General features: G+C 44.3%; 2 protein-coding genes across 2 annotated transcripts; one reads left to right on the top strand and one right to left on the bottom strand.

Moving 5' to 3' along the window:
* Nucleotides 1-596: 596 nt before the first annotated feature.
* Nucleotides 597-12,820, bottom strand: MPHOSPH10 (M-phase phosphoprotein 10). Its single transcript, XM_063142614.1, has 11 exons — nucleotides 12,729-12,820; nucleotides 10,022-10,691; nucleotides 8,878-9,032; nucleotides 7,451-7,628; nucleotides 7,127-7,268; nucleotides 5,843-5,910; nucleotides 4,948-5,085; nucleotides 3,737-3,847; nucleotides 3,196-3,303; nucleotides 2,575-2,799; nucleotides 597-803 (listed from the first exon to the last, which is right to left on the bottom strand). The coding sequence occupies exons 1-11, from the start codon at nucleotides 12,818-12,820 to the stop codon at nucleotides 657-659; spliced, it is 2,034 nt and encodes a 677-aa protein (XP_062998684.1). The 3' UTR covers nucleotides 597-656.
* Nucleotides 12,819-25,096, top strand: MCEE (methylmalonyl-CoA epimerase). The gene is given in 5 exon segments (XM_063142613.1): nucleotides 12,819-12,930; nucleotides 17,066-17,112; nucleotides 17,114-17,207; nucleotides 22,895-23,232; nucleotides 24,798-25,096. Coding segments are annotated over 5 exon segments (744 nt in total). The 3' UTR covers nucleotides 24,951-25,096.
* The last annotated feature ends 795 nt before the right edge of the window (nucleotides 25,097-25,891 follow it).

Below are 25,891 nucleotides of genomic sequence, written 5' to 3'. Positions count from 1 at the left end.
CAGCCCCTCCTTTCAGGCCTTCCTATTTATGCCGAAAAGTTGGTAGTGGGTCCAAAAGGAATACACTGGGTCAGGGTGGAACCAGTGGCCCAGTGTCATTCCCCCCGTTCCTCCATGTGTGAATTGGCTTGCAATCGTGGGTTGAGGGAGAAGCCCCAAACCATTGTTTGCTGGGTCACAGGAGGGTTAGCAGCACACGAACCCAAGGCTTGTGTGAGTAATGCAAAACCATAGTTTGGAGTTAGCTATCAACGAAGCCAGAGCCCACATAAAAATATCTGTTGGGCATTCAAATGCGGATATTAGCAAAAATGTTAAGATTATGATACTTGTGCAGCAATCGAGTCCATCCTTTGATAATTGTCAGTGGCCGGTTCGGACGTCACGATAACCCATGATGGGTTAATTAAGCCACAATGGCTTAATTAACCCATCGTGGGTTATCATGTCGGCTGGTGGGAGTTTTTTCAGTGTCTTTGTGACCTGTGTCCAATCGCCCCTTTTAATGCAGCTTGATTTTGAGTAACATGTAGTAGTACTTTCTAATGCAACTTAGCCGTGCAAAACAAATAAATAAATAAAAATGCAGGCTTAAATTAGGGAAAAAACACATAACCCTTATTTTAATTTATACAAAATAGTGCATGCATAATATATTACAGCTTCAGCTTCTGGGCAGAGAGTTCTCGTTTCTTCGGTTTCTTCTGGCTTTTCTTAGCGTCTTTAATTTGCATTCTCACTTGATCTTGCAACTGAGAAAAGAACGCCCTGGAGGACTTCAAAACCTTGTCTTTGCCATCATCCTGTAAGAGAGCAGCATTTATTTCATAACGAACGGAAACACACACACACACACACACACGTAAAAAGCATACAGTCGTTCCAGCCACTGAATTGTTTCGGCAGAATACACGAAAGACCCCATTTGTATTCCGATTGATAACTAAATGGCAAGCAGCAGCTGTTGTGCTACGCAGGACCATTTTTCCGGCACCACAATGCATCCCAAAAGCTGAAGGGGGATTTGGCGTTATCTACACTCTTATGCTTAACGCATGTTAATGAGAGCGAAGCAGGCACAGCTAGGAGCGTATCCCTTTATAATAGAGCTCTTGGTGGAATCTTTAAAATTCCTCTTTGAAGTTGCTCCTCTATAATCACTCAATCCTTTTTTAAAAAAAGCCTCAGACTTCACCAACAAGGTCTACTAGAAGGCAGGAAACAGCATTATTTTGAACAAATTGTATTTCTGGCTGTTTTCAAACCACTTTGCAGCTCTACAGGGTTGATTACACAGAGAATACTTGGGTATCTTGTCTCAGGATACTGTATTCAGAATATCGAATTGTTTGTTTAACAACAACAAAAAGCAAAACAACAACAACTAGGCATGACATAGTTTAAGGCCCACCTTTTCCTGCCTGTCAAGATCTTCTGGGGAGGCTCTGCTGTGACCTCCCCACAACCTGAGTATTCAGGAGAGGGTCTTAATGGTGGTGACCCCATAACTCTAAAACCGGGTCCCTTAGAAGGCCCAGCTACGCCCCTATCTGGACAGGGATAACCTGGCTTCAGTTGTCCATGCTCTGGTAACCTCCAAGTTAGATTACTGCAATGCACTCTACGTAAGGCTGCCTTTGAAGACGGTTCGGAAGCTGCAGCTTGTGCAAAATGCAGCGGCCAGATTGATTTCAGGAACCAGAAGGTTCGACCATATAACACCTGCTCTGGTCCGCTTGCACTGGCTGCCTGTATGTTTCCGAGCCCAATTCAAGGTGCTGGTTTTGACCTATAAAGCCTTACACGGCTCGGGACCACAATACCTGACGGAACGCCTCTCCTGACGTGAATATACCCGGTCACTACGCTCAACATCTAAGGTCCTCCTCCGGGTGCCTACTCCGAGAGAGGCTCGGAGTGTGGCAATGACGGACAGGGCCTTTACGGTGATGGCCCCCAGACTATGGAATGATCTCCCTGATGAGGCTCGCCTGGCACCAACGCTGCCATCTTTCTGGCACCAGGTTAAGACTTTCCTCTTTGCCCAGGCATATAGCGGCACACCTTAATTACCCACGTTTAGTTTTTTAGCGGTTTTTAATGCTTTATGTGTGTATGTTCTGTGTTTTAGAATTTTAAATTTTGTATACTCGTTTTTATCTTAATTTTAGAATTTCTGTAAACCGCCCAGAGAGCCCTGGCTATGGGGGTGGTATATAAGTGAAATAAATAAATAAATAAATAAGGCTCATTTATTTATTTTTATATTTATATTTTGCTTTGCTTTACCTTAGTACTGTCAGCCACCTTAAAAATCTTAAATGGAAGGAAGGACATAAGTGTTTTTGAGTTAAATAATGAAATGGCACAGGGCTGCCATTTTCAGCGGCAGCTTTGTGTTTCTTGGAAAGCTCAGCTCCAGCCTTCGCTGACCATATAAAACAGATCACACTGTGAAAAGGTGGCGACCCCATGCGTTCCTCTGGGCAACCACCACAAACGCCGTCACAGAAGAGAGTTAAGACCTCACACCGAAGCTTCTCAAAATGTTCGCTATTACTTCAGTGACCTCACCTTGAGTAAAGAGGTTCTCCCCTCCTTCGTGAGCTTTTTGAGTTGCACAGCTGAAGCTTTTTTGCTTAACTTGCTTTGTTCTGAATTTTTCTCCAGCAGTTTTTGCCGTTTCTCCTTTTCCTTCAGCTTCATGCGCTTCACGAGCTTCTTTTTCCTCCTCTCCCTTTTCCTGTCGGTTGGAGTCTTTTCGGCATCCGTTTTCATATCTCCACCTTTGTTCTTCTCCTAAAACCAAGAATGCAGCGACTTTGGGATCCCAAGACAATGCATTCCCTTAAAAAGGTGTGTCCGTCCCAGCCCCAGTATGGAAGTTCCAACTGCCCAGCAGGGGCTGCTGCTGCTGCGTGACAAACTCCACATTCCAAACCAGGAAATGCAGTTTTGGATACTCAACGTAAGCGGAAAAGCAGGACATGAACGCCTAACCATCATCACCACGATTTAATTGAAAGAGGAGGGCAGCAGGGGATTTTGAGGAAGACAGCGAAAACGGCACGAGACAAATCAACCCCGTTTGCTTCCTCTGACTTCACTGACCAGGAATGGGAGGGGTTCCCAAGGATGCTCTCCGTATAGGAAGCGAATAGCCAAGTGAGAAGCAGTTTTCAACAGACACCTTACCTTGACCTCTTCTGGAGCGAGGAGAGCAGCATCACTGACACTCACTGGTGCTACTTCTTCCATGGTTATCGCTGGGAGGTTGGAGACAATTTTAACCTCTGGCACAGGCTACAGGAAGAGAAAAAGACACATTATCCACATTAAACAAACATGCAAGCCTGTGCATATTTACACAGGAGTAAGCTCCACAGAACACGGTAGGACTTCTCTGAGCAAGAGTGGGCTGTGAGGATGCATTCCTACCCACGCTTATTCCTAAGGAAGTCCCATTGAACTCAGCATGGCCTACTTCTGAGCAAGCACACATAAACACACAGATAGTACACTAGAAGGCTGATCACAGTTCAGTTAAGCAGAAGTGACTCAGTCCCCCCGAGGGTAACAGGACTACCAAGGTTGGATAAGGCATTTTGGTCTTTATAGACACCACTAGGTATCCAGAGCATACAGCAAGCACAAATACTCTTGAACCCTTTCGTACTAAAACATTATCTTCTTATGCACAAACATGCCAACGAAGTTGCAACGTTGCAATACTTACTGGCTTGGGTGTGAAGTGGAAATTGGAAAGAGCATCCAGCTTGAGGAAGAGGGCATCCATCGTTTTCTGGATTTCTGTATGTTCAGGTTTTTCTTCCTCTTCAGTTTTTTTCTGAGTTAAGAGCAATGTGGGATTTAGGAAAGCAATTTCCAACGTTTTTGATTCTGGCTGGACATCAGGAAAAACTTCCTGACGGTTAGAGCAGCATGACAATGGAACCCATCCCTAGGGCGGTCGTGGGCTCTCCCACACTAGAGGCCTTCAAGGGGCAGCTGGACAGCCATCTGCCAGGGATGCTTTAAGGTGGATTCCTGCATTGAGCAGGGGGTTGGACTTGATGGCCTTAGAGGCCCCTTCCAACTCTAACATTCTATGAATAAACAGCAAGACACCATATTGTAAAATATTAACAATGCAAGAGAAATCAATACCTCCTGCAGCCTTTTATAGATAGAGGCCAGAAAGGAGTTGGGAGGGGAGAGCTAACAATGTATATTCACCTTCACTCACCCTTGGCAAACCCAGATGTGGTTGAGGTACTTCACAAAAGCACCCCCAACACATCTGGCTTATTTTTTAGAACAAATATGCCAGACTAACATTCAAAAATGTCCGATTGTGAGTTGGTAAGGTTATTATTATTTCAGAAATGCAGAGATTATAGTAACAAACTCTACAATGTAATTTTCAACGCAATTCAACAAAATTATAATTCCTCAACATAATTCAGTAGGAAAAGGAACAAGAACTGTATCACATGTGGTCAGTCCAGCAAGGAAAGGACAAAAGTGTAAACTGTCTGGTGCTTCCTTTTCTCCTCGTTATCCTCATGTCCAAAATGGCACTTGGTCTAAATTATGCAATCCCATAATAAGGAATATTCTATGCAACAGAATATGAATGACAGAAAATGATGCATATTTTTTTTATATATCCTGGCTTGTTTATGCAATTGTTTTAGAAGGGACTGAAAGAATGAAGTTGCAGGTGTGCCTTTTAAAAATGCATCCTAAAGGTTTCTGCTTCTTTCTGAGTTAGAGATATGGAGCTGATGTTTTCGAGTTTCACAAACTGCAAAGGATGTCCAAGCAAGCTCAGCGCTTCTAAATGTGCTCAAAGCCCAGCCAAGCATTTCCATTGACAGAATTCAGCCCTTAAATGCCCTTAAGCTAATCCCTACAAAGATTTAAGGCACAACCTTCAAAACGCACCTGGTTAAGTTTCAAATATTCTTGCTCATAAATTTCAGCAAGACTCTGTTTGCTTTTCTCATGATCCAGAGTCAACCGCTTCTTATATTCATAGGGATCTTCTTTTGGTTTTTCTTTACGGATAACATCATCCCAAGCCTAAAACAAAAGATGTCAGAAAGATACTGCTGCATTAACAAACAAACCAAGGTAAAGAGTTTGCAGCAGGGTAGGAAGGGATGTATTCCTTGGCATATACTTGTTTTCACATTTCTATTTTCTCATTCTTTCTGCAGGAACCCAAGAGGGCTAAGAAAATAATGAAAACCAATTCACAAATCCATACAACTTATAATTAATTGTTGCCTGTTTAAAGAAAAATGTTGACACTGGCAGCATTGGGAAATAGCTGGTCACTCTGGGGAGAATTTTATAAAACTGGAGCTGGAGCAGTCAAGGCTCTGCATTCTTTGAAGCACCAGGTGATCTCTTTAGCAGCAGTTTGCTGTTTGCACATAACGACAACCCATTGGTTTAAATACCGATGGGTTGTCATGCAGGAGCAGGTGGGCTCCCAGCACCCAACACCAAGCAATCCAGATCTGGCATGGGTTCATGAACTATACTTTGTCAGATGGTGACAATTATAGTTTGTCAAAATCATATTTTGGTGTTGCATCTCAACCATTACTTACTCATGACAATTCAAACACCTGACTGCATTTTAAGGGCCTTTCTGAAACCTTCCTACTCCTTCAAGAAACAGAGGATACACGTCAGGGCAGTAAAACAGCACTCTTAAGCTGCATTAAGTGTACTTCTATTCTTTTCCAATCAACACACTGAAAATCCTCCCAGATTTCCTGGCCCATTCTCCCACAAACAGCAGGGAAGACATGAAATCAGTCCTATTAACCTGATCTTTTATCCTTCTCTTGATAATATCTTCAAGCTCAAGAGTTGTTTCTTCTGTGATTACTGGAGCTGAAAATACAACAAACAGAACATTCAGGATATTATTTAAAGAAATGCATTTTTAATTCCTTTATGGGCTGAGGAGGCCCTTTCACTATTGCTGTCTGTCACATGAAAAGACCCACAACGCATAGCAATTCAGCCCAACTGTTTCTAGCCTAATCCCCACCCCACCCCTGCAACCCTATGGCTCAATGACTCGGTGCACATATTTGAGGAGCAGCATAACTAGGGATAAGCATGGCTGCAGATATAGAGGAATCCCTGGGATGGACTAGAATCAATCTCTGGCAATGAAAAAAATAATTAGGAAGCTAAAAGACTCCCCTGCCCCCAGCCTAGGAAGCCTACTTTATACAGAGAACCATATCCTCATATAAGAAGACTGGTTTCATCATTGACAGTTAAATAAGGTACTAATTTATGCTATCCTTATTCAACTGACCCATAAACGTAAGCTGCCTGTTAGCCTAGAGAGATCCAAAGGCTCCAGGAAGACAGATAAAATAAGAACCTGCCATTCCTACCTTTCATATTTATTTATTTATTTAACTTATTTATTACATTTTTATACCGCCCAATAGCCGAAGCTCTCTGGGTGGTTCACAAAAATTAAAACCATAATAAAACAACCAACAGTCTAAAAACACAAATACAAAATACGGTATAAGAAGCACAACCAAGATAAAACCACGCAGCAGAAATTGATATAAGATTAAAATACAGACTTAGAACAGTAAAATGTTGAAGCACTGTGTGTTGGTGAGGCCATAGCTGAGTAGACAGTAGCTTAACACCACTAAGTCCTGGAGGGATCATAGTTCAGGGGTAGAGAACACCTGCTTTGTATGCAGAAGGCCCCAGGTTCAGTCCCTGGCATCTCCTGGGAGGGCTGGAAAAAGTCCTGCCTGAAGCCCAGAGAGCCAGTCAGTGCCGAGAATACTGGGTTAGATGAACCAATGGTCTGACTCGGTATTAGGCAGCTTCCTAGGTTTGAGCTGGAAACACCACAGTGGGGGCATGATCTCAGCAGCAAAAGGTAACGCTTCTAAACAGAGGTGCTTTTATAACCCCACTGCCTCTGCATGAGTACCTTTTCCTGGCCATGGGCTCATCCACACCCACAACACATTCCCCAGGTGCTTGTATAGAAGTCATCTGCTGGTGTGTAAGCTCCACCCTATACGGATTTTTTAAGAGGGACATTCCTAGGTTCAAAATTTACCCATTTTCACGGCATGGTCAAAAAGAAGCATTTCTTCCAAAAGGCTGTTTTCGGGCCGCTTTTGTCCAGTCACTTCACCTTTCAATTGCCAAGGTTTCTCCATCAGCAGCTCCTCTTCCAACGACTTAATTTTTTCACCCATCTGCAAGAGAAAAAAATTCTCTTCAATTAATTCTCAGGACACTGTTTTTGCCCTTACCTTGTTAGTTTCCTTTAAAAAAAAAAAAAAAAACCTTACAATTTTAAAAATTTGCTTTAAAAGGAGTACTTTCAGGTCACAAATGCATTTGGGTGACAAGCTGGCATACAACCGAAAAAAATCACCTTTTCCTGCCTTTTCTCAAAGGACGATTTCATTTGAGGGGAAAGGTTTGTCTTTCCCTGGAATGTGTCCATAACTTCTTCCATGTCACTGTCATCCGGCAAGGTGAATGTCACTCTTTTGGAAGGTTCTTTGTTTTTTCCAGTCTCTGTCTGTCTGATTTCATCCGTTTCCTCAATTCTGTAGTCAAACAACATTACATGTAAAGGGGATGTCAATCTGTTTTATAAAGCACTTCATTAGGCATTTAGTTTATTTATTTTACTACATTTGTATCCCATCTTTTTCCTCCTTAAAGAACCCAAGGCAGAGTACGTAATCCCCCTCTCTATTTTATCCTCACAACAATAACAACAACCCTGTGAGGTAGTTTGGACTGGGAGTCTGTGACTGGCACAATGTCACCCATTGAGCTTCCATAGCCGAGGGAGGGGACTAGAACCCAGATCTCCCTACTCTCAGTCCAACACTCTAACCACTACACCACACTGGCTCTCAGTTCGCACTGAAAGTCACAAAAACAGCCCTGCTTAGACATCAAATAGAATACCCTGGGGGAAACTGTCATCCCACCTATAATATATAATATAATATAGGGAGGTTTGAGCATATAACACCGATTCTGGCCCGCTTGCATTGGCTGCCTATATGTTTCCGAGCCCAATTCAAGGTCCTGATTTTAACCTATAAAGCCCTACACGGCTTGGGACCACAATACCTGATGGAACGCCTCTCCCAACATGAACCTACCCGTACACTGCGCTCAACATCTAAGGTCTTCCTCCGAGTGCCTACTCCGAGGGAAGCTCGGAGGATGGCAACAAGGGAGAGGGCCTTTTCAGTGGTTGCCCCCCGACTGTGGAATGATCTTCCCAATGAGGCTCACCTGGCGCCAACATTTATTATTTATTTATTTATTTATTACATTTTTATACCTCAACATTGTTATCTTTTCGGCCCCAGGTCAAGACTTTTCTCTTCTCCCAGGCATTTTAACAGCATTTAACAACGTTAAGTTTGTTTTTAATGGACCCCAGAATTGTTGTTTTTAAATGGATACTGTTTTTATACTGTTTTTTTATGTTTTTGAAGGTTTTTAAATTTTGTATACTTTTAATGTTTACTATTTTTAATTGTTGTAAACAGCCCAGAGAGCTTTGGCTGTGGGGCGGTATATAAATGTAATAAAATAAATAAATAAATAAATAAATAGCTCTATGGATGGGGAGATGCCATTGTATAATCCATCATAGGTATTTCTCTCTTCACAGAATTACCACCACACCAGGGATGGGGAACATGTGGGCACTCCAGATGTTGTTGGACTGCAACTCTCATCAACCTTGCCAGCATGTTAATATCCACTTTGCATTTCAAAATTAACTATATTAAAATAACACAACCGAACCTCAGCATATCAGCCACTTACTCATTAGCAGTTCCATCGTCATCATCGTCAGTGTCATTTTCTGCTCCTTCACTCTGGCCGTCTTCACTGGACTTGTGTTCACCTGAAAAGCCTTCCGGATCGTCCACAGGATCAAAGTAATCTTGGTATTTAACATCACGAGCACTTTTAATTAGCTGCGGGGGAAAGAAAACAATGAAGAGACACCTGAAGTTTTTAAAATATAACCCTGGAACAAGTATAACGAGTAAAAGAACCGTCTTAAATAAGTATCCTCATAAAACAAACTGAATAATTTAATGAGTTTTCCTGAAGGAGCACAGATCAGAGTTTAAACTATTTCAGTAACAGCCAATTCTGTTTTAAGATATGCAAACACAGATGTGGCCAAATCAGTCTGTTTATTTAAAGCTAACAAAAGCTTTTAGCACGTTCTGCAGTGATGAGATATTCTCATACATCATTTCTTTTTCTTGCTCTACCTCCAAATCCCCCATGGATTACAGCACACCTTCCCAGGGGTGATTCCTGTGATTACAGCAGCTGAAAGAACAGGTTGCCACAGTAAAACGAATCGCTGCCAGATGCATTCATGAAAAGTTGAGCTGGCACACTGCTGTGCTCCATTTAACCCGTTCTCGACAGCAGTCAAGAGAAATTGTGCGATGCCTTCTTTGCAAGGTGTGAACCCGTCCCAAAGAGTTAGTCCAACAGGAACTGCCTTGGGTGATTCGTTTTGAGAAGGAACCAAAGCAAGGCGGAAGAGAAAGACACACTGGCAGAGGCTCACTTGTTTAAATGGTGCCAGTGACAACATTTGGTTATGCTATCAATAATTTATTTCCATCCTCACCTACCAGACACTGTCCTGTTACTGGGCCTCAAGACTCAAGAGTAGGATGATCGGGGCAGCTGTTTTTGGAAAAGCCACTGCATGCAACAGTTGGGAAAGATCAAGTCACTACACTTTACTTATAGGGATGCATGGGACAACCACAGGTACACAGAAATAAATTTACACATAAGTTTACCCGTTTGCACATAAGTTTTCCCCATTTTATTTAAATAAAGGGTCCTATTATAAAGCCACTCATAAACCCTTTGAGAATACATTAAAGTTTTAGCTTATGAAACAAACTATAGCCACATTTCTTGAGACCGTTACCTTCATTTTGGCGTGTCCAAATTCCTCTTCCTCGTCATCCTCCTCCGAAAGAACGTCCTCAAAATAATCTATTCCATCGTCTTCATCTTCATCCTTCTCTCTGTTTTCTTTTTTCTCTGCAGCATCCAAAGCAGCCTCCATCTCAGATAGTTTGAAAAATCTGTCATCCACGATGGATGCCTCTCCTGTTTTTTTTATGATGCTCTTTGACATTCGGGTTTGCTGCTCTAATTTATCAATGTCGAAGTCCATATCGGAATCCTCGTCACTAAATGCATGGCTTTTCACTGTTCCTAGTGGACTTCTCTTTTCTTCAAGCTCGCATTCCTCTTCAAGGTGATCGCTGTTCAGATCTGAGTCTTCTTCCGCCTGGTCCTCACTATCCATCTGCTTCTCACTATCCCCTACAACAGACCCATCCTCCTCTAACTCTGGGAGAAGGCAGAGATCTCCCTCCTCCTCCACGTTTCTAGCAACAGCTCTCTTGAAGTAGCCCAGAGCTGCATTATTCTGGAGTTCTAGCTGTTGCCAGATCTGTTCTTCATCAAAGTTATCTATCACCAGCTCCTTTAAAGGACTTCCAGAAAGAACATCAGTCCCAAGAGCTTTGTGGAAATCATATAATGTTTTTGTTAGCGAGATGAAGTCACTGGCAAGTCCATCCTGAACGCTGCAGTCAAAACAAGTTGTAGAATATTAAATATTTTAAGTTAGTCAAAGCATAGAAGTCATAAAATTTACCTCTATGTAAGACCAATTGCTTTGCAAGAGAGAAATAGCTGAATACACTATTAAATACCTGTGATAGTTCCAAGTAAACATGGATAGAATTACACTAAGCCATGTAGGACTTAGGCTGCAATCCTATGTACCCTTCGAAGCCCCACTGAACATGGTGGGTATTTCAAGTGAACATGCCTAAAATAGTGCTATTAATCCCAAATTAGCCTGCGTGGAGTATAGTGATTTCACAAAATCCAGACATCACTAATAGGATTGCATCCTGAGAGACCTCTAAAAACAGTGATATTGTGGAATTCTCTCCCACAGGGAACATGTTGATTTTAAACAGGGTCTTAAATAAATAACTTTTAAAATTATGACTCTAAAATCACAAATGTAACATAAGATACCCTGAAATCATCAACACAATTAATCAAAAAATCTCACAGAGCATTTGCCTATACTCTGAAGGCCTCCTCAAGTAAACAGGTATAGATATTGAGTATTTATGTGTCATACACACACACACACACACACAGGGATATATCCAGATTTAGACATACAGCAATGATTTCAATGGGTCATAGAATCATAGAATAGCAGAGTTGGAAGGGGCCTACAAGGCCATCGAGTCCAACCCCCTGCTCAATGCAGGAATCCACCCTAAAGCATCCCTGACAGATGGTTGTCCAGCTTCCTCTTGAATGCCTCTAGTGTGGGAGAGCCCACCACCTCCCTAGGTCACTGATTCCATTGTCGTACTGCTCTAACAGTCAGGAAGTTTTTCCTGATGTCCAGCCGGAATCTGGCTTCCTTTAACTTGAGCCTGTTATTCCATGTCCTGCACTCTGGGAGGATTGAGAAGAGATCCTGGCCCTCCTCTGTGTGACAACCTTTTAAGTATTTGAAGAGTGCTCTCATGTCTCCCCTCAATCGTCTCTTCTCCAGGCTCAACATGCCCAGTTCTTTCAGTCTCTCTTCATAGGGCTTTGTTTCCAGACCCCTGATCATCCTGGTTGCCCTCCTCTGAACACGCTCCAGCTTGTCTGCATCCTTCTTGTATTGTGGAGCCCAGAACTGGACGCAATACTCTAGATGAGGCCTAACCAGGGCTGAATAGAGAGGAACCAGAACCTCATACTTAGAGTAGGCATACTACTCTAAGTATGCCTAAATCTGAATACAACGCACATGCACACTCTCACACCTCTCTCTCTCTCTCTCTCTCACACACACACACACTCTTATTGATTTCAATGGGTCTACTTTAAGTATGTCTAAATCTGGATCCAAGCCACTATATACACAATCACATGCACATTCTCACACACTTTTTGATTCCAATGGGTCTTCTCTAAGTATGCCTAAATCTGGATCCAAGCCATTATACACACAAGCACATGCATCCTCTCACACACACTCTTATTGATTTCAATGGATCTACTCTAAGTATGCCTAAATCTGGATCCAAGCCATTATACACACAAGCACATGCACTCTCACACCACACACACTCACATTGATTTCAATGTGTCTACTCTAAGGATGTCTAAATCTGGATCCAACCTACTTTATATACAAGAACATGCACACTCTCACACCACACACACTCACATTGATTTCAATGGGTCTCATCTAAGGATGCCTAAGTCTGGATCCAATCCACTTTATATACATGCACATGCACCCTCTCACACACTCATATTGATTCCAATGGGTCTTCTCTAAGTATGCCTAAGTCTGGATCCAACCCACTTTATATACAAGCACATGCACACTCTCTCACACACACTTTTTGATTCCAATGGGTGTACTCTAAGGATGCCTAAGTCTGGATCCAACCCACCTTATATACAAGCACATGCACCCTCTCACACCACACACACTCACATTGATTCCAATGGGTCTCCTCTAAGGATGCCTAAGCCTGGATCCCGGCCACTATAGATCTGCGAGTCCCACGCCGGAGACTCGCGCGCCCTACCTGAGGAAGCGCTGGGGCTGGGCCGTGGCGGCTGCCAGCACCTCTAAGCACGCGCCCAGCCGCCCTCCCGGAGCCGCCGCGGACCCCGCCATGGCTGCCCCTCCGCTCCGCTCCGCTCCCCGCACGCGCCCGGCCGCGTCCCGCACCCGGCCTGCTCCGGCCGGCAAAATGGCGCCGCGCCGAGAAAGGTTCCGCCTCCAAGGTTCCGGGAGAGAAATGGCTTCGCTCCAGGGCTGGCTGGGAAGAGCAGGAGAGAGGGCGGCCGGGGCGTGTGAATGTGCCACACCCTGCCCTCCCTCAGTCGTGAAGAAGCCACTGGCTGAGTTCCCACGACACGCGAATCAACCGTTGATTCGCGTGTCGTCAGAACTCAGCCCCTCTCTCTATGTGTCACGGGAGTGGTGGCGGGTAGTGGGTGAATGACCTGACATACATTTATTTATTCATTATTGCATTTATACCCCGCCTTTTTTCCATCTTAAGGAACCCAAGGCGGGGTATATAATCCTCATCCTCTCCGTTTTTATCCTCACAACAACAACCCTGTGAGGTAGGATTGGGCTGAGGGTCTGTGACTGGCCCAAAGTCACCCAGAGGGTTTTCATTGGTTGAGTGGGGACTGGAATCCGGCTCTCCCGACTCCCAGTCCAACACTCTTTACCGCTACACCACACTGGCTGTGAAGCTTCTTGAGAAGTGTCCTGGCTACCTTCTTATACCTCCCTTCCTCCAAAGGGACGTAGGGTGGCACGTGTGGACCGTCCCCAGCTCCCCTACTTTATCTTCACAACAGCCCTGTGAGGTAGGTGAGGCCAAGAGAGAGGTAAACTGGTCCACCATGTTGCTGGGCTGGATGTACACCCCTGCTTTTGTAGTGGTATTGGAGTGCAACTGTTCGGGCACATTACACATTCCATGTACCGCTTTCATGGGGTTATTTCCTGCTTTTTATTCCGCATTATCTAGGGTGACCCTATGAAAAGGAGGACAGGGCTCCTGTATCTTTAACAGTTGCATAGAAAAGGGAATTTCAGCAAGTGTACTTTGTATATATGGAGAGCCTGGTGAAATTCCCTCTTCATCACAGCAGTTAAAGCTGCAGGAGCTATACTAGAGTGACCAGATTTAAAAGAGGGCAGGGCTCCTGCAGCTTTAACTGTTGTGATGAAGAGGAAATTTCACCAGGTTCCCCATATATACAAATGACACCTGCTGAAATTTCCTTTTCAATACAACTGTTAAAGATACAGGAGCCCTGTCCTCCTTTTCATAGGGTCACTCCAGCATTATCCAAAATACCCAACAAATGTTACTGTGTGTCCTATGAGGTATAAATGCGCAAGAGGGATATAACGTTACCAGGATGGGATTGTAATGATTTGACACGAGGTGTAGGTCTAGTTCCAGTGAGCTTCATGGGGGCTGGAGGGGGGGGGGAGGAGGATTTAAAGCCGAGTCTCTAAATGAATATGTAGAATCATAGAATAGCAGAGTTGGAAGGGGCCTCCAAGGCCATCGAGTCCAACCCCCTGCTCAATGCAGGAATCCACCCTAAAGCATCCCTAACAGAGGGTTGTCCAGCTGCCTCTTGAAGGCCTCTAGGGTGCGAGGGCCCACAACCTCCCTAGGTAACTGGTTCCGTTGTCGTACTGCTCTAACAGTCAGGAAGTTTTTCCTTAGTATTTGTTCAGCACTTTCCCACTAACCTCAAAAGGCTCCGTGTATAATATCTCGGGTAATTAAGCCAGCATTATTGTCGTCACAGGCCCCATCACTAGGGAAATAAAGAGGAAGCGCCTCTGTTCAGGCTGCTTCAGAGTTAACTATGGCTGCAAAGTTTTACACACTAACAGTGCAAACCCATGTCTACTCAGAAGCACACCCCATTGAATTCAGTGGGACTTAGAATCATAGAATCATAGAATAGCAGAGTTGGAAGGGGCCTACAAGGCCATCGAGTCCAACCCCCTGCTCAATGCAGGAATCCACCCTAAAGCATCCCTGACAGATGGTTGTCCAGCTCCCTGAGGAGTGTCTATAGGATTGCGGCCTTACTTGGCAGCATGACCCGTTGAATGGCTTGAAAAACACATATTGCAGAATTATTGCCTATATCAGCTGTCCCTAGCCTGGTGTCTTCCACATGTGTTAGAGAGTAGAACTCCAAGTACTATGCTGGTTGGGCATGATGAGAGTTGTAGTCCAAAACATCTGGAGGGCACCAGATTGGAGAACGCTGGTTTTTGAATTCCAGCGGTCGGACAATGTGCCTACCATTCAAAAATGGGAAAATAAATGGCACAAATGTGATATGCATGCTGAATTCACAAATGGACAAAGGAACTCCAATATTCTTTTAACTGTTTTTAAGGTTCTTGTTTTTATTGTTCTAAGGCAGTGGTTCTCAACCTTCCTAATGCCGTGACCCTTTAATACAGTTCCTCATGTTGTGGTAACCCCCAACCATAAAATTATTTTCGTTCTTCTCTACACGATTCATTGTCATGGGATGGTTTGCTAATGAAAATAATACATAACAATAGCTTTAATAATACAAAAGATGATACATGACATAGTTCAGTCAATACAGTTTCCTAAGACCATCGGAAATATGTGTTTTCCAATGGTCTTAGGCGACCCGTGTGAAAGGGTCGTTCGACCCCCAAAGGGGTCCCGACCCACAGGTTGAGAACCGCTGTTCTAAGGTTTCATTGTTTTAAATTGCTATACATAGTTTGATGGCTTTTCAGCAGATAAGGCAGTATATAAATGTCAGTAATAAACAAATGAATATTTTATTAAAGAATTGGCAATGTTACATTCAATTATCAGAAGAACAAAACACCTCCATCAGTAAATAACCCTGCATTTGATTTATGATGTGTTTCTATATACTCCCTAGTTTTTCTGAGTGCTTTTCTCATTTCTGGTTATCTCCCCACCTCTTGAGATGCTGGGGGTTGAATTTGGGATCTTTTGCAGGCAACGCATGTGCTCTACCAGTGAGCAATATGGCTCCTTCCCAGGACAGGCCCTCCAAAGGACAGAACGTTATGCTCTTCAAGTGCTCTGAAGAGTACAGACTGTGCATCATTTCAAAGGGTCTGTGGATAACTAATTGTGAGAGTAGTAATGAGCATCAGGACCGTAACACTCCACTGTGTTCCATTACGTGCCGTGGAGTTTGCTTCTTTCCCCTTGGGTTATTCCAGGCCTGATGAAAAGGAAATTAATAATAATAATCTAAAAATAGTAACAGTTCCGTCATCTTACTATGAGCGTCTGTCTTCCTGACCTATATTTTTGGCTTGGCTTGGCCTTAGATTTTACAGCAGCCGCAGAAACAACACAGTGTTTTATCTTCGCTCAGTGAGACACCTGACACATTAACAGTAAGCATCTCTTGGAGCTTATATGCTCTTGTGGACTGGAATCCACTGAAGTAGATGCACAGTACAATTGTGAGTGGTTACTTTGAAGTAAGTCCCACTCTACTCAATAGGGCTTACTCAGAGACTTTGCTGGAGTAGAAAGCAATAGTGGTCATGCATGGTGGGGACACACACACACCCCACACACATTTATGCCAGTCTCCCCACAACCTATTGTAACCCCTGCAGCTCCTAAACAGCTGCTCCTGAAATGGGGGACTTCCAGAACAAAATAGGACATGGTGCAGGCAGCCGCATAGAGGGATTAGCAAACATCTTGGGGCCAGCCATGTCTACAATGAAGTCTTTTTCTCTCAAAGATACAAGCCTTTGTCTCTCTGACTGACTAGGATGGCTAATATTAGGATAGCCTAATATTAAGGCCACAGCTGGCCTTCTTCCCCTGTAATCTAGTCTCCACGTCTAGAGGTACACTGCATCTGTACATGGAGGTTCAATTAAGCCACCATGGCTAGCAGTCATGTGCAGACCCATCCTTCATGAGGGACAGTGTGTGCGCAGTGCCTGGTACTCTCTCAGAAGCCAGAGGGGTCGCTGGGGTTACTTCCGGTGCTCAGGGGGCGCCTACCTTGCAGGCAGGTTTTAGCTGCTGCTGCTTCGTACGGTGCCTTCTCCTTTCGGAGGTTAGCTATTTTTGCTTTAGCACTCGTGTTTTCATAATACCACAAGCTGGGAACCAACCTGAGAGCTTCTCAGAGGGCAAGAAGCTTCCTCCCCCAGCCCACTTTTTAATCAAATGGCATTTGAGGAAGATGGGAAGGAAAAATAGCCTTTTGCAAAAGACGTGATAAAACGGGTGGCTTTAGGACCTTGGGGCGGCGGAACCTTCCAACTGCTTTGCCCAGCGAGGGGGGAGGCTTCTCTCTCTCTCTCTCCTTTCGCAAGCGCCGCTTTGTTCTTTTGAGCCTGCTGAGCCGCCGTTGCCAGCTCTCGTCTTGCCTTTGCTGCTGTTCCACTCTTCGGAGAGTTGCTGGTCCGGAGTTGCCAGGTTTAAAGATGGCGGCCTCCAGGTGGACGCTGGCAGCTGGTATGTCTTCCCAAGATCCAGGGAGGGAGGCGAGCGGTGGCACTGTCAGGATGAGACCCTTTTGAACACCTTGTTGCGGGGCAGGCTGGATTTTGCAGGGACAGAGACTCCTTGCATTGCATACTCTTGAGAACCTAAGTTTTGCCTTCCCCAGTATTCTGTTTCCAATGTAGCTGAGCCAGGTGCGATGCCTGGAGGACAGCTTCCCCCATCCTGGTGCTCTCCAGATGTGTTGGACCACGACACCCATAATCCCCCATCCTGGTGCTCTCCAGATGTGTTGGCCCACAACACCCATAATCCCCCATCCTGGTGCTCTCCAGATGTGTTGGACTATGACACCCATAATCCCCCACCCAATATGGCCAAGGTCTAATTCTTTAAAAACACACAGCTGATATTCAAGTTGCTTTCTTTCTGTATGACTGTTCTATACTTCCCAATAGCCGTGGCACCCACAGCAGTTCACACACACACACACAAAAAAACCTCCTTCTAAAATGGCCATGCTGGATGGGGGATTATGGGAGTTGTAGTCCAACACGTATGGCCGTCGCCACATTGGGAAAGGCTGCTGTAGAAGCTTACAAGCGCGAATGCAGTTAATCCTTTTCATCCTTCAGGGGAAAGTGAATTGTTATAACGCCGCAGAGATTTCACAAAAGCCAGGATTTCGGCGCAAGAGTAATAAATAGAAGCAAAAGAGGATTGTTCAAAGTCTCTGCTTTTGGCAGCCTTCACGCCCGGTATTTGCTCCAATTGAATGTTTGGTGATTAATCATCTGCAGTTATTATCTGCACAGCTGCTGAATTTCTAGAAATGGACCAAAATCACGGTGGAAAAGTAATTTTGGCCACAATAAGTTTTCTAAATCGTCTTTCCCCACCTCATCACCCTGGGTGCACATTTGTGCTGTGTTCTTTGCCATTTTGAACGAAATGCCTGGTGTGTGTCGTTAAGCTGCACTCTCAAAGCTTTGAAAAACATGGTTAGATAGGGACAGAATTATACCAGGCCCAGCAATGGTCACGCACTGATTATGTAAGCCAGGAGCCAATCCAAAGAGCAGCAATGTGTTTATGCAGCAGTACCCACCTATTTTGGTGGGACAGGTGTGTGCCACCTCCCAAGGGGGCATCACATGCCTGCATACTTGAGGCTGAACATGCTTAGTTCATTCAGCCTGCCTTTGTAAGATTTGTCTTCTGCATCCTTTATCTTCTTTGTAAACCTTTACATTCTTTTCAGTCTCTGAAGCTCTTTTCGTGAACCATCGTACATGAAACCCCCCATCTCTGTGAGTTCTGTCTTACTCTAACTTTTTGTTTTGAACCATGGCCGGGCAGGTGCCTCTGACAAGCTCACGACAGTGGTCTGTTTCCCTGTTGTTGGTCCTCAGTATCTGGTTATTGAAAGGCACACTTTCCACCATCATGTCAGCCACAGTATTATTATTTTTTTAATTAAGCCGAGTATGTTATGGTTTCACTCTCTGCTTTGCCACTTGACGGTGTTCTTCTCGGCCTCTTATCAGAGATGTCCTTCTCATCCTTATTCCCATTCGAGGTGTCTCTCCATGCTAGCTGTGATTTTGCTTCAGGCAAAGTTCTAAGAGCTGGGCTTTTCCATTGCTGTCATCCATTTAGTCCAGGGGTGCAGAAATCCAGCCCTCCTGTGGTTCCCTGATGGTTACACCCACTTCCTCCAACCACTGATGGTTCACTAGCTTCCCATCTGTTGTGCAGTGTCCTTCTGTCCCCCCCCCATTCTAAAAGGTTGAAATGGCCTCTCCCAAGGCTTAGTTATGGGCTGAAAAAGCTTTAACTAAAATACCCTGGGATTTCTTGGTATTTTGGCCCTTTCCCTTTGTCCCTGCCCACCACTACAAAGTCTCCCCTAAGAGTTTCTCCATCATGGCTGAAAGAGTTTCAACACCCCTGATTTTGTCCACCATGGCTGCTCTGATGTTTGCAGTATTCAGTGGTTCCTTGTGCCACATGGGTCCAGATGAACAAGAAACAAACCTATGTTATGCCTCTTACTTTTCCTGCTCATGCTGGCTTCTTCCCTTGACGTCTCTTTGTTAATGTTTACACTCTGGTATTCTAAATTGTGTCCCGTATAAAAAGGATCACATTAATTCGTGAAAAATGCAAAGCAAAATGACTAAAATAAAGGATATTTGAAAAACTATCAGCGTTAAAAGAAAAAGAATGATCTGCCAGCACAGAAACAGTAAAATTATAGCACAATGCTATACCTGTCCCTACTCAAAAGTAAATCCGATTGATTTCAGTGGAGCTTACTCTCAGAGAAGTGGATATCGATGACTCTTTTGCTATTTCGGCAAGATCGCTACTTGTGACCTTTGGGAGGGGGCTGTTTCTTCTTTCCCCCACAATCGCACCATCTGTTCCATTGCGCTCATGCACCCCTCTGTGGCCTTCTTTCTGCCAAGTCCCCCAGGCATAAGGAAAGAGATTGTTTCACTTTGGATTTCTAACCACAATGACTGGGGTGGGGCTGGGAGACTAATTGCATGGGGCACCCTTGAGGAAGCTAATGAAGGCTGCATCCAGCAGCATGAACCGAGAAAGCTTTCAGTATGCGTTGAGAGTGGTACGCTGGGGAGTTCACAGGAAGAGCAAGATCCCCCATTTCTTTTAGGCATTGGGCTAAGAACAAAGTACAAACTATAGGCCAAAGCATTTGAGGAAGTGGGGTGCAGTCCTCTTTCTTGTGCTGGTTTAATTCCAAATGGACTCCTTTCAAATAGACTACCCTGTTCTGTGCATTCAGTGCTGTTTGGTATTGATTTTCTACATCCCAATTTACGCTTTTCGTGCATTAAATCTTTTGCTTCTCTTTGACGAGTTTGACGTAGAGTTGGGGCCATATTAACCAGCATACCCAGCGTCTTTAGCACCTGGGACAAGGGTGCTGTGCTGGAAAGGATGGAGCCCTTCTTCCTGACAAAAGTGATTTCTCCCGTTGTGGAGGGTGTGCCCACTCTGATTGTCACATCGAAACAACAAGTTGAGCACAAGGCCTGCCTGGTGCAGAGGCTGGATTTTGAACATCCTAATGAGCCTGTTCAGACGACACGCTAAGCCCGGGTTGGGTAGGGTGACCCTATGAAAAGGAGGACAGGGCTCCTGTATCTTTAACAATTGTATTGAAAAGGGAATTTCAGCAGATTTCATTTGTATATATGGGGAACCTGGTGAAATTCCCTCTTCATCACAACAGTTAAAGCTGCAGGAGCCCTGCCCTCTTTTAAATCTGGCCACTCTAGTATAGCTCCTGCACCTTTAACTGTGGTGATGAAGAGGGGATTTCATCAGGTTCTCCATATATACAAAGTACACTTGCTGAAATCCCCTTTTCTATGCAACTGTTAAAGAGACAGGAGCCCTGTCCTCCTTTTCATAGGGTCACCCTACGATACATGCCATCTTGGTAATTTTGGCTGCCATCTTGTTAGATTTGCTCGGGACTCATGGCAACTTCATATTGATAACTAGTGGTGTCGTTGTGCCAATTCCACTTATTTATTGGTTTATTTATAATACTCATATACCAGTTACTATAAAAAATCTCTTAAGTGGTTTACATGTAACAGCATTAAAAACCCATGTTCAAAACACATTAAAAAAAACCACATTGACAACTATGACAACAATAAAAACAGCAAGGGAAAAAGCCATCATGATTAACGGTGATTAATTACAAGCCATAGAAAATTCCAAGCCTGCATAAACAAGGGGATTCTCAAAAGGTGATTAAAACTCACCCCATTTTCAGTCACCCGAATTGCATGGCTGAGGGTGCTTCAGAAGGTGGGTGCTACTACCAAGAAGGCCCCCTTTTGAGATGTTACTTGATGACAGTGTGTTGGTCAAAGAACACCCAGCAAGGCCCTTCTCTGAAGATTTTAAAGACTGCATGAGTATAGATAGGGGAAGGCGTTCAGCTGGGTATCCTGATCCCGAGTTGTTTAGGGCTTTGTATGTCAACAGCATCACCTTAAACATGGCTCAGTAGCTAATAGTCGGACAGTGGTTTTGGCTTCTTCCTGCATCCTTTCAGGGCCATTTGGATACAGGAAGCATGAGGGCAGCAGCAGTTGCGCCGATCTTTCCCTCCCAGCAAGGAGCAGCGGCTGCATTTCCTGCAATGCAGAAATGCGGAGTGTGGTACCAGAACACTGTTCAATCGGAGAGTGGAAAAACGCAGATGCTTAGACATATTCACATTTTAACACATTAGCAAATGTGAAACATCAGACGTTTTACAGTGTGCTTAACAAGCTGGGAAGATAAACACCAAGAGTTTTCTCCTATAAAGGGTTCAAGGTTGGTGTAGGACATCTGGGAATTTCAATCTTTGATTCAGGGATCAAAAAAACCTACTGGTTTAAGTTAAAGCTATCTCATGTCAGCTCAAGTTCCTAGTTTTTCAGTCCCAAATCCACATGGGGAAGATGGGGGTGTCTGGGACCAGCAAAGATGCTCCACGTTGTCCTGGCAGCTGAGCCTTTACTGATTTGCTAGAGCAATCCTCCCGTGAGTTGGGCTAGGCCATTATGTTGCTTACATCAGTAGTTTGCAGGATGGGTTGAACAGCTGAGAGGGCGCCATCTTCTAACAGTGCATCATAAGGCAATACATGACCAGGGCAATATGGGGCAGTGGTCAGCTAACTGCCAGTGGCGAACCCATAAATAGGACATAGGTGCATCAGCACCTTCCAGAGAAACTGGTATACATAGGCATGATGCATCTGATACCTGAGGTAATATATCATATAGCGTGACCGTATGAAAAGGAGGACGGGGCTTCTGTATCTTTAACAGTTGCATTGAAAAGGGAATTTCAGCAGGTGTCATTTGTATGCCTGCAGCACCTGGTGAAACGCCCTCACAACAGTGAAAGCTGCAGGAGCTGTTAGATAATTGAACAAACTTTGCTTTGTTATCTCAATCCTTGGGTTATTTTTTTGTTTCTCTCCCAATTTGCTTGTTTGCTTCCTGTATCCCAGCCTTCCTCAACCTGGGGCGCTCCAGATGTGTTGGACTGCATCTCCCAGCTGGGGCATTCTGGGAGTTGTAGTCCAACACATCTGGAGCGCCCCAGGTTGAGGAAGGCTGCTGTATCCCAAATGCTTTTTATGGCACTGTAGTACTGCCATGTGTAACACCTGGTGGTGTTTTTTTGTTTGTTTGTTTTTTACCACTCTCACCCAGCCTGGCAAAACAACCCCTGCTATGAACAGCCCACAGTTCTGGGTTCAGACAGAATGACAACCCGTGGTTTAAACAATCCAGAGTTTACAACCCAACAACAAATCATGGGTTCCCTTTCTAGGTTGATCATGGTTAAGAAGCCAGGCTGCATTCACACATCACGACAACCCAGAGTTCAACAAACCATGCCATGTGTTAGTGTTATGTGCGAACCAGGCCAGTATAAAGCAGATTCCTTTAAACTCATAGCAGGGAGACATTTCAGCCTCTGCTGATATTTTATTCCGTGCCTGTGTCTGGGATGCTATTGCAACATAATCCCTTAATGTAATGAGACAGAGGCTGCCATCAAAAGGGAGAAAGATGTGCATTGATTTTGTTGTCGCTTAATGCAAAGGGATTATAAATGGTTTCTGTTCAGTTTCCCCCCCCCCCCCCCAGGACTTCTTACCCGGTTGCAGACAACGGCTCCAGCCAGACAAATGTCTGCTTCTGCCCCCTTGGCCCAGAAAACTCCCCGTTCTTTGTGGAAACTGGGCCGACTCAACCACGTTGCCATCGCAGTCCCCGATTTGAAGAAAGCCACAGCTCTGTACAGGGATGTGTTAGGAGCTCAAGTGAGCAACACGGTTCCCCTTCCTGAACACGGGGTCTACACGGTCTTTGTGGAACTGGGGAACACGAAATTGGAGCTCCTGCACCCACTGGGCGACAAAAGCCCCATTGCCGGCTTTCTACAGAAGAACAGGGCCGGAGGCCTGCACCATATCTGTATCGAGGTATTTTGCACCCTGGCTTCCTTTATTTGAAAGCTTTTAAAAACAAAAACTGACTGAAATGCTGCATGCTGGGGGGTTTTCATGGTAAGGCAACGTTTTTGAAACCCTGAGACTCCCAAGAATTGCATTCCTTTTTCTTAATTTTCTTTTAATTATTATTATTAATAATAATATTTATTTATATAGCGCCATCAATGTTCATGGTGCTGTATAGAACAAAATAAAACAGAATACAAAACTCCCTGCCATATGGCTGACATTCTAAAATCACAGTAACAAACAAACAGGGAGGGGAAAGGCCAACCAGCATGGGGGACAATAAGACCAATAATAAAAACGAGTATCTTCACACTACGGGTTATAAGCTTTCGAGAAAAGAAACGTTCTCAAGTAAGATTCAAAAACTGAGATCGACGTCGCGGTTCGCAGATGCACTGGAAGAGAATTCCAGGCCTAGGGGGCAGCGGGCGAAAATGGGCGAAGACGAGCGAAAGAAGTAGAAACTCTTGGGCGAGTAAGAGATGTGGTGTTATGAGAGTGACGAGTGCAAGCAGGACAGTAAGGTGAAATAAGAGACGAGAGAGAGGGTGGAGCCAGACCGTGACAAGCGTTAAGTCAAAAGGAGAAGCTTGTATTGAATTCTGTAGGAGATAGGGAGCCAGGGAAGGGATTTTAGAAGCGGGGTGACGTGATCAAAATGACGAGTCAGAAAAACAATCTTAGGCGCAGAATGATGAATGGAAGCCAATGGGGAAAGATGAGAAGAAGGAAGACCAGTCAACAGGAGATTACAATAGTCCGAGGGGGAGGGTTTCTAGCCCTCATTAAGGCTATGTTTGGAAAACTCATCACAAAACGATGCTTACGGATCAGAAAGAAAGGGGCAAGGTATACATGTTAAATCACAAACTAGTCCTCAACTTGTAGATCTCGTGTTCTTTGTCTATTGCAGGGGTATTGAACCTCTCACCTGAGAAACATTTTTGGGGGTGCATTCCGTAGAGGGTGGAACCAAAGGCAAAAGGGCTAACGTCAAAAATACCAAAAGTGCCAGTATATTTTAGCTTCAAACTCCGCCTGCCAGTAACTAAGCTTTTCAAAGAGGCATTTCAAACTTTTAGAATGGGAGCAAATTTGTTTCTGCCATATTGTAGAACACAATATGTTAATAATTGAGTGCCGGTGTGGCGTAATGGTTAGAGGGTTGGGCTGGGACTTGGGAGATCCGGGTTCTAGCCCCCACTCGGTCATGAAGCTCACTGGGGCCCTGTTCGGAAGACACCTTAAACCACAGCTTTAACCACAGTGAATAAGGCCTTTTGCCTTAGTCACCATGTTTAAATCCATGGTTTAAGGTGTCTTCTGAACACAGACCAGGTGAATTTGGGCCAGTTACTGGCTCTCAGCTTAACCTACGTCACAGGGTCGTTGTGAGGATAAAATGGCGAGGAGGAGGGCCATGCAAGCCGCCTTGGATTCCTTGCAAGAGGAACAAGTGGGATATAAGTGTAATAAATAAAGAAGTAATCCTGGTCTTAAACACAGTTCCCTCCCCCCTTTTTAAGGTGGACAATATTACAGAAGCCATAGGAGAACTGAAGGAGAAGAAGATTCGTGTACTGAGCGAAGAACCCAAAATCGGTGCCCACGGGAAACCGGTGGTTTTTCTCCATCCTAAAGACTGTGACGGAGTCCTCGTGGAGCTTGAGCAAGTCTAAGCTGTGGATCCTACCTAATTGTGGGAACAAGAAACGGACAGAAATTAACTACGGGGGACGTGGCGCCAATTTTGGGTTGCATATTCTGTGCTTTAAATTATCTGTTTTCCTTGTTAATGAAGTGGTTGGGGCTTCTTTTTTTTTCTTTTTTTGGACTAAAAACATGAATGACAATGTCATTCACCGAAAGAAAGAAAATTTAAAGCTCAAATTCCAATTGTTGTTATTATTTGTCTTCAATTTGGGAAGATGTGGTTTGGTTGCTTGAACCTTCCAAAATCATAATTCTTTGGGGTCTGCCTTTGAATTATTTTGGACTGTACAGTTGCACACCAAGCTTAGTGCATATAGAGGTATATTTCCTGTTTCCTTACAACTCTTGGGCATAATTTTGCATCTGTTTGATGGATTTCTAGGTCATCCTTCATCGTTCTGCTCTACATTTGGGAGTCTGCATTTTTAGCAATCGCTCCAGTATTGCCTTAAGGAAATAGCCAGGAAGGAATCACCTTATTTTCTGTATTCATCATTCTAAAGACTCTTTGAGCATCACATTGATTGGTTCACTCAATAATATGATGCTTGCGTGGTTCTGTGTCTCTCCATGATTGCTAAGCAACTCTTCCTTCCTGTAACAATTGCTGTCGGTAAGCTGCTATTTTGATGCTGTCAAAAATACACATATATGGAAAAAGGGGAATCCGGAGTCTGACCATATGAAAAGGAGGGCAGGGCTTCTGTATCTTTAACAGCTGTACAGAAAAGGGAGCTAATGCACGTGTTGTTTGTATGCATGCAGCCCCTGATGACCCTCTTCATCACAACAGCTAAAGCTGCAGGAGCCCTGCCCTCCTTTGTATCTGGTCACGCTAGGCAGGGCTCCTGCAGCTTTAACTGTACACCGCTCCACATCCGGACAGATTTCAGAACAGTAAACAATA

The sequence above is a fragment of the Elgaria multicarinata genome, chromosome 16 (assembly GCF_023053635.1).
Source record: "Elgaria multicarinata webbii isolate HBS135686 ecotype San Diego chromosome 16, rElgMul1.1.pri, whole genome shotgun sequence".
Lineage (NCBI taxonomy): Eukaryota > Metazoa > Chordata > Lepidosauria > Squamata > Anguidae > Elgaria > Elgaria multicarinata.
This window is presented reverse-complemented; position numbering and strand designations above follow the sequence as displayed.

Coding starts and splice junctions, on each gene's coding strand:
- MPHOSPH10 (XM_063142614.1), bottom strand. CDS start 12,820: ATGGCGGGGTCCGCGGCGGCTCCGGGAGGGCGGCTGGGCGCGTGCTTA. Junction 7,629..8,877: donor GACGATGGAACTGCTAATGA/GTAAGTGGCTGA, acceptor GTTTGACTACAG/AATTGAGGAAACGGATGAAA. Junction 804..2,574: donor GGAGAACCTCTTTACTCAAG/GTGAGGTCACTG, acceptor GCTCTCTTACAG/GATGATGGCAAAGACAAGGT.